The sequence below is a fragment of the Megascapheus bottae genome, chromosome 8 (genome assembly GCF_031878675.1).
Source record: "Megascapheus bottae isolate mThoBot1 chromosome 8, mThoBot2.hap1, whole genome shotgun sequence".
Lineage (NCBI taxonomy): Eukaryota > Metazoa > Chordata > Mammalia > Rodentia > Geomyidae > Megascapheus > Megascapheus bottae.
Window position 1 is genome coordinate 13,165,961 of NC_143516.1, and position 13,708 is coordinate 13,179,668.

The 13,708-nt window shown below is 35.9% G+C and overlaps 1 protein-coding gene across 1 annotated transcript in view; it reads right to left on the reverse strand.

Moving 5' to 3' along the window:
• Positions 1-13,708, reverse strand: part of Adgb (androglobin) — a 99,624-nt gene that overhangs the window by 12,653 nt on the left and 73,263 nt on the right. The window contains exons 30-33 of the mRNA XM_090337995.1: positions 10,446-10,557; positions 7,421-7,590; positions 4,012-4,188; positions 3,220-3,325 (exon numbers count right to left, since the gene is read on the reverse strand). Coding sequence (XP_090194121.1) covers positions 3,220-3,325; positions 4,012-4,188; positions 7,421-7,590; positions 10,446-10,557 — 565 coding nt within the window. The remainder of the gene's footprint in view (positions 1-3,219; positions 3,326-4,011; positions 4,189-7,420; positions 7,591-10,445; positions 10,558-13,708) is intronic.

A 13,708-nucleotide genomic window follows, 5' to 3' on the forward strand; every position in this document is an offset into this window, starting at 1 on the left:
TGGTGGAAGATGGAAGTAGTTATATGAGTAGGGAGGTAGTGACTTGTAGAGGCCCCAGCGGCAGCCGTATTCATTTCTTGGTATCTTGTAAACTTAGTAAGATTACTTGATGGCTAAATACTTTGAGCATTTCTTCATGTGTATATTGGCTCTTTGTTCTTCTGAGAACAGTCTGATTCAATTCATTCACTTATTAATTGGATTATTTTGGTATCTGATTTTTTGAGCTCCTTATCAAGGCTGTTTATACAGTAAGTGCTGAATATCTGGCAAATATTTGCTTCACTCTCTACTTCCTTCACTGTGCAAAGGCTTCTTAATTTGATGTAATCCTATTTATCATTTTTGTGTCTATTTCATGGACGACTACAGTCTTAGTCAGGAAGCTACTGCTTATGCTTATATCTTGTTTTCTTTTTAGTACATTCAAAATTTTAGACCTTATATTAAGATCTTTGCTATTAAAATATCACTTAAAGACTTTTAATTAAGAATTTTTCCTTAGGTAGTTGTACAAAGGAGTTTCCATTTAATAAAGAAGTTTATGAATACAACATATTTTGATCAATATCATCCCTTTCAACAGTTTCACCTCCCCCTTCACTACCCCTCTTCTCACTCTTCTTAATTTTATAGGATAAATATTGGATTCTTCTCTGCATTTCCTCCTCTCTCTTCTCCTAAAAATCAATTGATTTTTGGTACAGAGTGAGAGGTAAGGATCAAGTTTCAGTCTTTTATATGTGCTCTGTAGGTTAATTTGAAGTCATTGGTTATTTAGTATATTTTGTTGATTTTTGTATGGATTTGAGGATTTTCTTATTTCTGTAAAGAATGGCATTAAACTTTTGAGGAGGACTACAAAATTTGGCAATTAGTTTCAGTAATGTAGCAATTTTCACGATATTAACGCTGTAAACATGGATGTTGTTTCCATTTTCTAATGTCTGTCTTCTTCTTTCTTCAGTGTTTTAGTTTTTTTCTGCAAAAGTCTTGCAACCTGGACAGGTTTATTTTTTGAAACTGTTGAGAAGGGAACTGACTCCTGATTTCTAATCCTGTTCCTTGATGGGATACAGAAAAAGTACTAGATTTTTTTGGTATGGTGATTTTATATTCTCCTACTTTGCTAAAACAACTTCAAATCTAAGGTTCTGTAGAGTCTTTGAGGAAGGAGGTCTTGTAAGTATATGATCATCTTTACCTTGAGGTAATTTTCACTTCTTTCTTACTTTTTACCCCCTTTATTTCTGTTTCTTATTTTATTATGATGGCTACACACTGCACTAGACATGTTTATCTATTATACCAGTTACACATACTGGTGAAAATATTGCCAAAAGGGAACCTATCACACTGTTGGTGTGAATATAAACTTGTTTAACCACTCTGGAAAGCAGTATGGAGATTCCTCCAAAACTAAATATAGGACTACTTTATGAGTACCTTATGACTTAGAAAATCCACTTCTGGGCATTTATCCAAAAGATTACTAACTAGGTTACAGTAAAGTTTGGAATCAGACTAAACAAGAAAATGTTGTATTATATACACAATACAACTTTACCTATCCATCAGAAAGAATAATAATGGTGCTATCGGTAAAGAAATGGAAAGACTAAAAAATTATATTATGTGAAGTAAGTCCAGTCCAGAGAGACAAGGGTTACATATTCTCCCTCTTATGTGAAAGCTAGAATTAGCCCATAACTCTATAAGTAAACACATTGGGTGGTATGTAAATGGTTACAAATGTATTCATTCGCTGAAACCTGGTAGGTTCAAGGGAGAACTCAAACAGTATAGTTTCTTAGGCAAAATCAAAGGCCAACAAAATAAGCACTAAAAGTGGGTACTTGCAAGAAGTGGGGATGGGCCCAAGGGGAGAGGGTAGACTAATGAAGAGGAAAGGTTAGGGAGAATGCAGTCAATAATTCAATGCATAAACGTGCAAAACTAAGAAAAATAAGGCAAGGCATTGTTGGGAGGGGTGGATGAGAATGTTGAAAAGGTGGCATTGATCAGGATGCACTGTATTCAGCTTCGTTGAATGGCAACTCCTTTGCACAACTACTTACAGATGAAAAAAAATAAAAAAAAAACTGCCTTGAGATTCTACCTCACTCCAGGCAGAATGGGTATTTGCCAAACTGTCAAGAAAACAAATCACTAATGTCAAGGGTTTGGAGGATGAGGGAGAAGATGGTGGCAAGGGAAAAAAATGTCTGCCATAGTTGGTGGTTTGTAAATGAATCCAACCATCCATTTCTGTATGGAAATTCCTCAACTAATTAAAAGAGAACTACTTTATAACCTGAAGGAATCTAAGTTAGCATACAACAGAAATAAATGCCACTCTAATGGTAATATCCAAACTAATTGGGCTCTACTTGATATTTAACAAAGAAAGAAATTTGGCATATATACACAGTAGAATATGATTTAATCATAAAGAATAGAATTTTATAATCTGGAGGAAAATGGATAGAAGTGGAGAACATCAAGCTGAGTAAATTAAAGCAAACTCAGAAGGACAAATATCCTGGTTTTCCCCCCTCATATTTAGAATCTCAACATAAAACAACACAACAGACATGAATGTCAAACGATTAGCTATTTGTGGTAGAAACCCATGGGAATGGAAGAGGGGATGAGGGATCAGGTGATGGGAGTAGAGACATTGTGTATGTGTACAAAGAAAACACTGGGCATATAAACAAATAACATAAGAAAGAAATATTACTGAGATGCTTTCTAGGTTTTCAAAATAATATAACGTATCTCACATATAACATACACATATGATGTATACAATATATAATTTATGCAATATATCATATATGGAGTATAATAGAAATAATATATATAACATATATACATATATAACAGTATAAATATTATAGTATATAAAATATACTATGTAGTCATTTTTATTTAAAGGGACAAGTGTGATATTAATAGGCCTCCCTTTAAATTCCATACTGCTATCTTGGAATGAACATATTTCCTTATCTCAGAGGATAGAAATACAGATGTCAAATGAGAAGATAAGGAAAAGCAATTTGGTAATTCTTTTTATGTTGATAAGAATTCACATTACTCTTTAAGATCTTGAAAACCAGAGATTGTGAAACATATCCTTTTTGTCAAGCGTATCTACTATACTGAGAAGATATGTATGTACCAGTGCATATTACGGCTTTGATGAGACTCACTAACCTTCATCCAGTTTTATTGGGCCTTCGGTCATAGACACCACATCCTCTGAGACTTCAGAGGGTTTCTTCATGAATTTGTTCAGGTAACGCAAACGAGCCTGAGAAGCCTGGAGGACAAACATTACCACATCATAACCTGTTTTGCATACCAATTGCCAGTCCATTCAACAACATGTTATCCGTGCTCAAATAGGAAGGTGGGATGCCTGGGCAGTTTAACTAGGTCTGCTCTTCTTACACTGGAAACAGACTCAACTCTAAGCCTTTTGCAATTATGATGATTTGTCTTTAAAAACTGATGAAGGGACAGTTCTACAACAAGAGCTTGATATGCTATTTTACAGCCAGTTGCTCCTGGCTGTGTGGTGTGTTCCAGTGACTCTGAGTGGGGAAAGGAAAGGCAAACTCAAGTGTCATCAAGGCAAAGATTCTTCCCCCAAATACAAGGGAAAGAAGAGGCAGATTGTCGATCATCCACTCTCCGCTCTATCTATACTATGCTGCTCAAGATGCATTTTTAAGTTATCTTACTTGAAGCTTTCCAGAGATGATGTGAAAGGAGAAATTCACAGCTGGAGCTTGTACTTACTCTGCTCTGCTTTGCTTTTGTGAGAGAACCCTGGCTATCAGAGGGTTCTACAAATGTGTGCCAAAGGGGCCTTAACATTAAGAAAATCAGTGTCTGAAAAGATACTGTTCCTAAGGGGGAGAAAGAAACAGTGGTTTGCCAACAGACTTTTCCTTACACCACACCTAATTAAAAAAAAAATTGGCAGCTTTTCTGTCAAGTGACCTTGATTGCTCTTCCTGGCTCAGTTGTCTCCCAGGCTTGTTTCATGGCCCTGATTTCATCTGCTCTTTCTGTATCTTTTCTCACGTCAAAGTACTCTGATTCGCTGTGTTCAGAGACAAACCTCAAAACCCAGTAGGGTTTGTTTGGATCTTCTTGTTGAGAGTGAAAAGTGGCTGCCTGAAAAAAAATAAATAAATAAAATGCTGTTTAGATGAATGTTAATCCCTTTGGAAAAGGGATTAGGTTCTGTCTTCTAACTCCTAGTTTCACAAGTAGATATTCACCCAAGAGAAATGAGAAGATTTGTGCAGGTATGTTCACTGAGGTCTTTTTTTTTTTTTTTTTTTTGGCTGGGTCAGGGAGCCATGTTTTCAATCCTAGGGCTTGAAATCAGGCTCTGGTGCTGTTCTTGGCCTTTTTGCACTGCAGGCTTGTGCTCTCACATATGAGCCATAGATCTAATGCAGCTTTTTGGTGTCTAGGTGGAGATAAAGTTCTCCTGGACTTTTTTGCCTGGGCTAACTTCAACTCACTGTGCTCAGATCTCAGACTCCTGAGTAGCTAGGATTACAAGTGTGAACCAGCAGTGCCAAGCCTTACTGCAGTCTTATTCAAAACAACAGCCTGAATGTCTTATCATCCGATAAATAAATTTTAATAGAGATGTAAACTGGGTACCACTAACATTAAACAATATCCAACTACTGATATACACTATGGTATGAAAGAATCTCACAGGCAAACATCTTTCTTTGCATGAATTACAAGTTGAACAGAAAAGCACATATTGTCTGCTTCTTTTGTATAAAGCTTCAAGACACACCAAATGAATCTGTGATATCTGAAAACAGAGCAGTGGAGGTGAGGAGGAGGGATAACATGGGTGACTATAGTGAGTCTGTGTAAATACACAGTAAAGATTTGTGCATCTCATTCTTATAATTATACACAGTGGTGTCTATGTTACATTTACACACGCTCAGAAAATCTCTTCACAAAACTGAGAGCTAGATAATCAATCACTTGCAGGCTAGGAGAACTGAGTTTGGCAGTTTCTACTTAGAAGAAGTTCACTGATAGTGACTGGGTGGGGGGAAGGGCTTTGCGTTTCCAGATAGCTTTGTTCTTCTTTTCGAGTTCTCATTACATGTATTAGTATGTATGATGGTGTCACACAAGTCTCTGAGGGCTGATGGCGTTCACTTCATTTTTTATCCTCACACAGGATAATCTTAATCTAATTCTCTCCTCACCTGGGCTGAAGGCTTTCCACAATGAACTAGCTTTGAATCCATCTGAAGGTGAGTTCTTTGGTAGATCATGAGGCAAGTTCAGATAATAAAAATAATGTGGTTACATAGCACCTTACATATGGCTGAGGCTGTGTCAATTGTCCTTGACACATAATTCATTGGGAAGTTGTCGCTGCCACTTTTCACGTGTAATTTTTTTCCATGGACCAAAACCATGCTTTCTGCAGTGTCGCCTTCATGTGTCAATGAGAATAAAAACTGAACCCATGGAAATTTTTCTCTTTTCTACTTTTATACCCCAGCACACCAGCCTTTTATCAAGTTTCAAGTGGCTTGATAAGTGAGTGTCCCTGCAAGTTTTCTGGGACGCACTTTTGATGTGGAGACGAGAGTACTATCAGGATTCTAGGGAGACCTGTACCTGTGGGTCTTGAGTGAGTCTAGAAACAGGTTACATTTCTTTTATCACTGTGTTTCCTGAGGTGGATTCCAGCTAGAGAATTAACATTTTCACACACAAGAGGACAGAGGTTTTCATTCCTTGCATCTGGGACATGCAAATCATGCTTTCATTGTTAAATTTCATTGACTGTCAGTTTTGCCAATGATATAGACCTCTGCCTTCAGCAATCCTGCCAGAAACAGGGAACTTTCACTTTCTTCTTTACCCCGCCCTCTCACTCCAGATAAACAACTCTAGCCTTGTCTTGTCTTTTACCTGTCCTCCTCTTCCTTTCTTTTGATCCCATCCTGGAAAATACTTGTGCATCCTTTTTGCTCTTACACCATGGCTGCATTCTCATCCCTCTGCTAGTCTTACCTCTTTTGAATCCAGACCTTTAAAAAGCTGCAGAGTGCCTGAAACGTGTCAGCTCTTGTCCACACACTTCTTCCTTCCTACTACCACACGACAGCCTTCTAGTTCTGTGCAAGCCAAGCAACGATCACACTTGTGAAAAGGCTTTTGTCCTCCTCTGTAGTTTGTCACAGTGCAGTCTTTTCAAAAGCAACCCAAATCGGAATATCAATTGACCTATTTTTCACTATGCACCTTGGCTGCTCTTGGATGCCTTTACCTCCATCATTCAAGTGTGAGTTGCTCTGAAGAAGACTGGAGTCATGGCCTTTGTGTTAGAGACAGAGATCTAACCGTCTGGTTGATCCAGGCCTCACTTTACCTTTTAGCCTTATTTCTTATAATTTTAAATGTTTTGCCAAACTACCCAGGTTTGCTTTTTTGTCTCAGCGGGTCTTTGCTCACAGATTCAGTTCTGGGCTCAGATCCTTCTGGAAGAGGCTGTACTTTTCTATGGCTATGTAGACATCTGCTGCTAAAATTTTCTCCATGAGGCAGTTCTGTTTATCACCTTGCTCAGCAGGTAAAAAGCATTGTGTTTATCTTTTGTCTGCTCTACTACAATCTTTAAGGGTAGAAATCATGTCATACTGATTTTAAAATGTCAAATTCCAAGCTAGATGCCAGTGGCTCATGCCTATAATCCCAGTTACTCAAGAGACTGACATCTAAGGATGGAGGCTCAAAGCCAGCCCAGCCACAAAAGTAGGTTAGATCCTTATCTGTGAGTGGGTACTAAAAAAACCAGAAGTGGAGCTGTAGCTCAAGTGGTAGAGCACTAGCCTTGAGCAAAAAAAACCTCAAGCAGGGGCCGGGAGTTTGGCCTAGTGGTAGAGTGCTTGCCTAGCATGCACCAAGACCTGGGTTCAATTCCTCGGTACCCCACATACATAGCAAAAAAGCCGGAAGTGGTGCTGAGGCTCAAGTGGTAGAGTGCTAGCCTTGAGAAAGTCCAAGGACAGTGCTCAGGCCCTAAGCTCAAGCCCAGGACTGGCAAAAAAAATAAAATAAAATAAATAAAAAAGCTCAAGAATAGCCGCAGGCCCCGAGCTCAAGCCCCATTACTGGCATACACAAAAAAAGTTTAAGTTGCAGGAATATGTCCTAACAGTCCAGTGAATGCTTTAGAAAACAACCCTGAAAGGGAGAAATGTCCCAAAAAACATCCTCATGGTATGGAGACGACTGACAGAATCAAGATCAAATTTTCACCATTTTGTCTTCAGAAGAAACGGACCCCAGTAACTCAATGACTCCTAGTTCATCCAGCAGCTACAGCAGGTAAAATGCCACACTGTACCTGAGTCTCAAAGCGCGCTGCTTGCTTGTCTTTTGCCTTGTCTTTGTCAGCAGACTTTTCTTTACCTTTCCTTGTTGTTTTGGAAGTGGCTGCAGATTTTTGCCCCTCACTAACAGCATGGGAATCTGGGCTTCCCGTGGTAATTAATTCTTCATGTTTTTCCATGTGACCTAGAGAGACATAAATAGGAAAAGTCAATATTTACATGCTCGTAAAATCAAGGAAATGAAGGCTTTGAGTCTCTTTTTTCTAAACAAAGAACTATCAAACAGATCTTATATCAAGGCCAGTATGACTCCCTTTCGTAATATAATTGAGATATAATTCATATACCATGAAGTCAACATTGAAGTGTGGATGTTGGGATTAACGTTATTTACCATGATGACATTTTAAACCCTTAATTTTGTGTGTTTTCTATATGCTTTAGTTTTTAGTCATTTTCTGGGAATTTTTTATAACGAAAGTATTAATTTATAGCCATAAGGAACTTGATTATTTCAAGCTTAATTTCAAAAGTACGCTAAAACATTTGCTCTTATTTAGCTGTCTTCACCTATGATATAATTATAAATTATTATGGCTATTATTATAAATCCTCTTAGATTTGACTCCTTAAAAAATCAGAACCTCCCAAGAATCTGTACATTCTGTTCATCTGGGACAAAATGCTGAAAGAATGAAATTTCTCTGTAATTCAGATAGCCTGGCACTCCTGTTGGAAGAGCACAGAGAGCTCTGTGGAGCTCTGAGAAGAAAAGCAGGATTCTGTGCAGCTTGATCCTTGCTAGTGGTAAGTGCATTGATTTAACTGTGAGCAGGCAAGTGGGCAAAATGAACCCACAGAAATAGAATCAGGTTAGCTTGATGGAAGGCCAAGGCATAAAACTGGAGATGAAGAACCACAGAAACAAGATCAAGAGGAGAAACAGGAAACAGACAACAAAGTCACAACTTTTTCAGTACTGAATCTTGAGTCCACTGCTTCTTTACCTGGTAAAATGCAACTTGGAGAGATCTCATCAACATTGAAATAGTCAACATAATTGGCAAATTCATAAATGAGATAACCTATTGTAACCTTTTCTCCCATGAATTACAAGTTCCTTGAAGACTAGAACATTATGACATGCCTCCTTTAAATCCCTAATGACAACCCACTATAGGGTTTCATTCTTGGTATACTCTCATGTTCAGATTGTTTTATATTCAAAGCTTGTGAGAATGCTGTAACATATATAGGAACAAAAAAAATGAAAAAAAACATAGCCCACTGACTCAAAATTATGACCACTGTGACCCCACATTGTACAATAATAATTGGGATAAATTTATAAGCTTCTTGCAGAGCGAAAGTACATGGGAATGTTTGTTCATGTAATAACTTTAATAACTTTATACCTCTAACATTATCTTATAAGTAACCAAAACAAAATAGACGGAAATGTTCAGTAGATAGTTATACTTGTAAACATATTCTTGTTCTATTTTTTTTTTGGTCTGTCATGGGGCTTGAGCTCTGAGCCAGGGCACTGTTCCTGAGTTCTTCAGCTCAAGGCTACGGCCCTACCCATTGAGCCACAGCACCACTTTCCATTTTCTAGTGGTTCATTGGAAATCAAAGTCTTACAGACTTTATTATCCATTACTAAACATAGTATTAAAGATTATTCTGAATTCAAAAGCTGCTTGACTCTCATAAAAAACTACTTGGTATATTCTTTCAATACAAAAATTCTCTAATTATAAATATAATTCTATCATTACTTTCTCTTCTTGTTTCTTTATAGCAACAAATACATGATTGAGTGCAAGGTGTAATTTAACTCTGGCAGCTGCTCATTCATATGTAAAGTGATCAAATACAACATCAGAAAATTATACACTATTTCTGATATATGTATTTTCTAGTTGGAATGCATAATAATAATAAATGTACTTTGTAAATGTCGATATGACCTAAGAATTTTCCACAGATTATTTTGAGTCTTCATAACATCCTTGCCTGTTCTGTATTTTAGACATTATGTAAACCAAGCAATTATAACAAATGACTATAATGAAATATGTGAATGTAGTCTCATTTGCTCAGAACATCTTAATTCTTTATTGTATAATTCTATTATTTTTAGGCCACAAATGACCACAGATAATCAAAGGACTTTGTTGTTGTTATTGGTTATGAGGCTTGAACACTGGGCCTGGGCACTGTCCCTGAGCTCTTCACCTCAAGGATAGCACCCTACCACTTTCAGCCACAGTGCCACTTCTAGACCACAATTTGTGTCTTATGCTGTGTATGACAAAATACACACAAAGTCCTGGAGACAGAGCAGCCTTTGATAGTGGTGATTAATGGATCTTGATACTTAAAGCTTTCAGGGCCACTGGGCTTTGTCTTTCATGTTGTTTCATTATATTTTTAAATGTTTTGCATGTATTATTGCCCATGATTAAGTAATCTGACTTAATTTTTTTAAAGAATGCAAATAGAAAACATGCATAATGTCTTTTCAAATACCATATTTTATAATGTTGATCTGTCTATGTCTGTTGATAATTATCATCTATCAAGTGCTGATATGATTCTCTTTTTCAAAGACATAGAGCTATCTATGGTTTATAATGTAAGGATGTTGTAAATCATTTATATTTTCAAGAAGCAAACCAGTTTTCCTTCACCAGTGATTTCTCATATGGAACTAAGGATATGCTACATGCTGTAAGAGATTATTTTTAGTGCTATATTTTTTGAAAAACAATTTTACACATGAAAAACTTCTTGGTATAGTTACTGAAACATTCAAATATGCCACATTTTTTGTATGACAAAATGTATTTCAATAGGGCCTAAGCAATCAGGTATCTGAAATCAGGAAATACATTTTAATACAGATTCAATGAACATGACAGGAAATGTGGTATAGAATCTGAATTATAATAAAGAGTTTAATAATTATGGAATTAATTTACAGTTAAATATACAAAATGTAAAGTGCACATAGAAGCATTTGGAGTGACTTGCCTTTGGTGTCAGTTTTCTCCAAGTCTTTTAACGCTTGCACAAATGTAAGCTGGCCTTCTGTGAGAGTCCAGCTGTCATGAAGAACCAAACACTGGATGATGTACTTATAGCCCTGTGAACGAAAATGAAGAGCAAGTGTTTAAGAACAATTGAGAAAGACATGTGAAAGTGTATCAATATATGTGAATTAATGTACCTTCTATCTGGCAAATATAATGTAACCCTTCTATTAATTACAATAAAAATATATGAAAAAAAGAACAATTGAGAAGAATGTAGACTAGAACTCAGAATGTATAATTTCAGTGTACAATTTCTGAATTGGGAGATAAAGTAAATGAGGTAAATAGCCTAAAAAACCTGTTATGAAGTAAACAGCCTAAAAAATTCTGTAATGTCACAATTAACCAATGTTACACATTCTCACAACCCAAGAAATGGCTGCTATCAAATAAGTTTTCATTTTTGCCAATGCCGTATGTTATAAAGAGAAATTTAAGAAATTTCTCACATTATTAAAACACTCAAATCTTTCTTCTAGAGCTGTTGGTCTTAAGGAACTTCTCAGAGTTCAGGATGGTTCAAAAGTATAAAGCTATGATTTATTGATTAGATATATTGAGAATAATTTTTATTTTGGAGAAATAATCAAAAGTCCTCTTATTTCTCTTTCATTTAGTATATATTCATATCTTTTTTAAACAAATTTAACTGTTTTTGTTTACTTCTGATATTCATACAAAGGGAATGCGGTATAACATGTCAATCTATGTCCACAATCTTGGTCAGAATCACCCCTTTATCATTGTCTACCCACTCATCCCTCCTCATCTCCTCAAAGTCTCTAGTTCAGTTTTCACATCCATGACTGTTTCTGCCCCCCCTTCCTCTTTACATTCATCTGCCCCTCTCCTGTTGGTCCCCAGCCCGCTCAATAAAAACCTCTTTCAACTTTCTGATAGTCATATTGTTGAACGCTCTGTCCTGTAACTGTTCAAGGGGTGATACCATATAATCTCATTCTTATGTATAGCATCCTATGCTATTTCATTCTGTAGATATGTGTATGGCCCTAAATGTATCTTTAAATATGCTTATATTTTAGCTCTAACTTCTTCCACATGGAGAAAACATTCACCATTTTTTCTCTGAGCCTCGCTTACTCCACTTAGTAATATTTTTCTTGGTTCATCTATTTCCTTGCAAATGGCATAATACTATTTTTCTCAATGAATGATGGATAAAGAAAATTCCAGTGTGTGTGTGTGTGTGTGTGTGTGTGTGTGTGTGTGTGTGTGTGTGTGTGTATGTGTGACATTTTCCTGTTCCATTCAGTAGTTGTGAGGGCTGCAGGTAAATAAGACACTAGTGTGAAGGAATATAGTTCCATTACTGTGGAGAAGGGTAATATCCTAAAGCTTTATGTTTGGCTTGCTCCATAAAGCAATAGATTTATGGATGACCCACAGTGGAGTCTTTTGGTATTGCAAGAGAACATTTTACACTATTTTCTATTATTTTATTCAGATTTTCTCTTTTCTTCTGAATCAGCTTGGAGGCCTCTGTTTCCATCCTTACCACCTCCCAACCTCCTAGAATTTATATATCTCCTTCCTCTAGCTTGGAGGTAGCAGCATAGTGTATTCTTATAATGTTCTTGCTAATAAAATAACAATTATATCCATTATATTTTTCATATATTAGACTAGTTTAGATTTTTCTTTGTCTTAATATACCCATTTCTATGTCATTAATCTTTTAAAAATAGCTTAGGCTTTTATTAATCTATTTTGGATTTTGTTCCTCATTCCAAATATGTCCTGGATGAAATCATGAAAATCATTTCTTCTTTACACTTTGAGTTGCTCTTTGGCTCTCATCTAACCTTTTGTTAAAATTAACTAAGGTTATACAGTTTGTTTCTTTGCTGGTCCTGAGACTTGAACTCAGGGTCTAGGTACTGTCATATAGCTTTATTGTTCAACTTTACAGTTTTACTGTACAACTTGAGCCACAGATGATCTTCCTCCTTTCTGATAGTTAACTGGAGATAAGAGTCTCATGGATTTTCCTGCCTGGGCTGGCTTTGAACCAAGATCCTCACATCCCAGCTGCCTGAGTAGCTAGTATTACAGGCATGAGCCACCAGAGCCTGGTTTAGGTTATATAGTTTAAACAATTATACCTACTAATTTATTCATCAAAAAGGTTAGGATTTCACTACATATTAGTCTATTGTTGCTTACAAATTTTGATTTGTCAAATTAAAAAATTATTGAGTATTATATACTTCTTTTTTGATGTTCATTCTAACTAACAATTAATATATTTTACCTACTTTTCATTATTCATGGGCTTTTAAACTATCATTAATCCTATTTTATTGCATTACAGACATATAACATCTCTAGTATTTGATAGTTTAGATTTTTTTCAGGATTCCATTTACTGATTAATGTTATATCTCAAAATACCCAAGTTATTACAAAGAAAAGTACATTCTCTGTTCATTAGGTAAGTTTCCATAAAAGTATCTAAATTATTAAGCACAAAATTAAAACATTAAAATCATCACAATTATTTTTATTTTGTCATTAGCTTGATCTATTAGTTTCTGAGATATAGTACATTAAAATTTTCAGTTGTGAATTGTTCATTTTTCTCTTGTTATTTCTGAGCTTCATTTTTTTCATTTTATTTTTTATTATCAAGGTAATGTATAGAGGGGTTACAGTTACATTCACCAGATAGTAGGTACATTACTTCTCACACATTGATACTTCTTATGTTTTTGTCCCCATTTCTCTCCCTCTATTTCTGAACTTCTAATAGTTTTCTATTAATAATTAACATAATATTGCTTTCTGTAACAATTGTTTACATGTCTACTTTCTTGCTTTTATGATACTAGAAATTTTAGTATATTAACTGATTAATAGGAATGTTTAGTATTATCATATGATAAGTTTATTTATGGCTCTTTATTTCCTTTTTCTTTCTCTTTTTCCTTTCTTTTCTTTCTTTTCTTCTTTCTTTTTTTGTTTTAAGTCATGGGGCTTGAACGCAGTGCCTGGGCACTGTCTCTGAGCTTTTCTGCTCATGGCTAGCAATCTAACACTTTGAGCCAGAGCTCCATTTCCAGGATTGTTGGTGGTTCACTGGAGAGTCTTAGGGACTTTACGGCTGGGTTGGCTTCAAAATGTAATCCTCAGATCAAAGCCGCTTGTGTAGTTAGTATTACAGGTGTTAGCCACAGGTGCCTG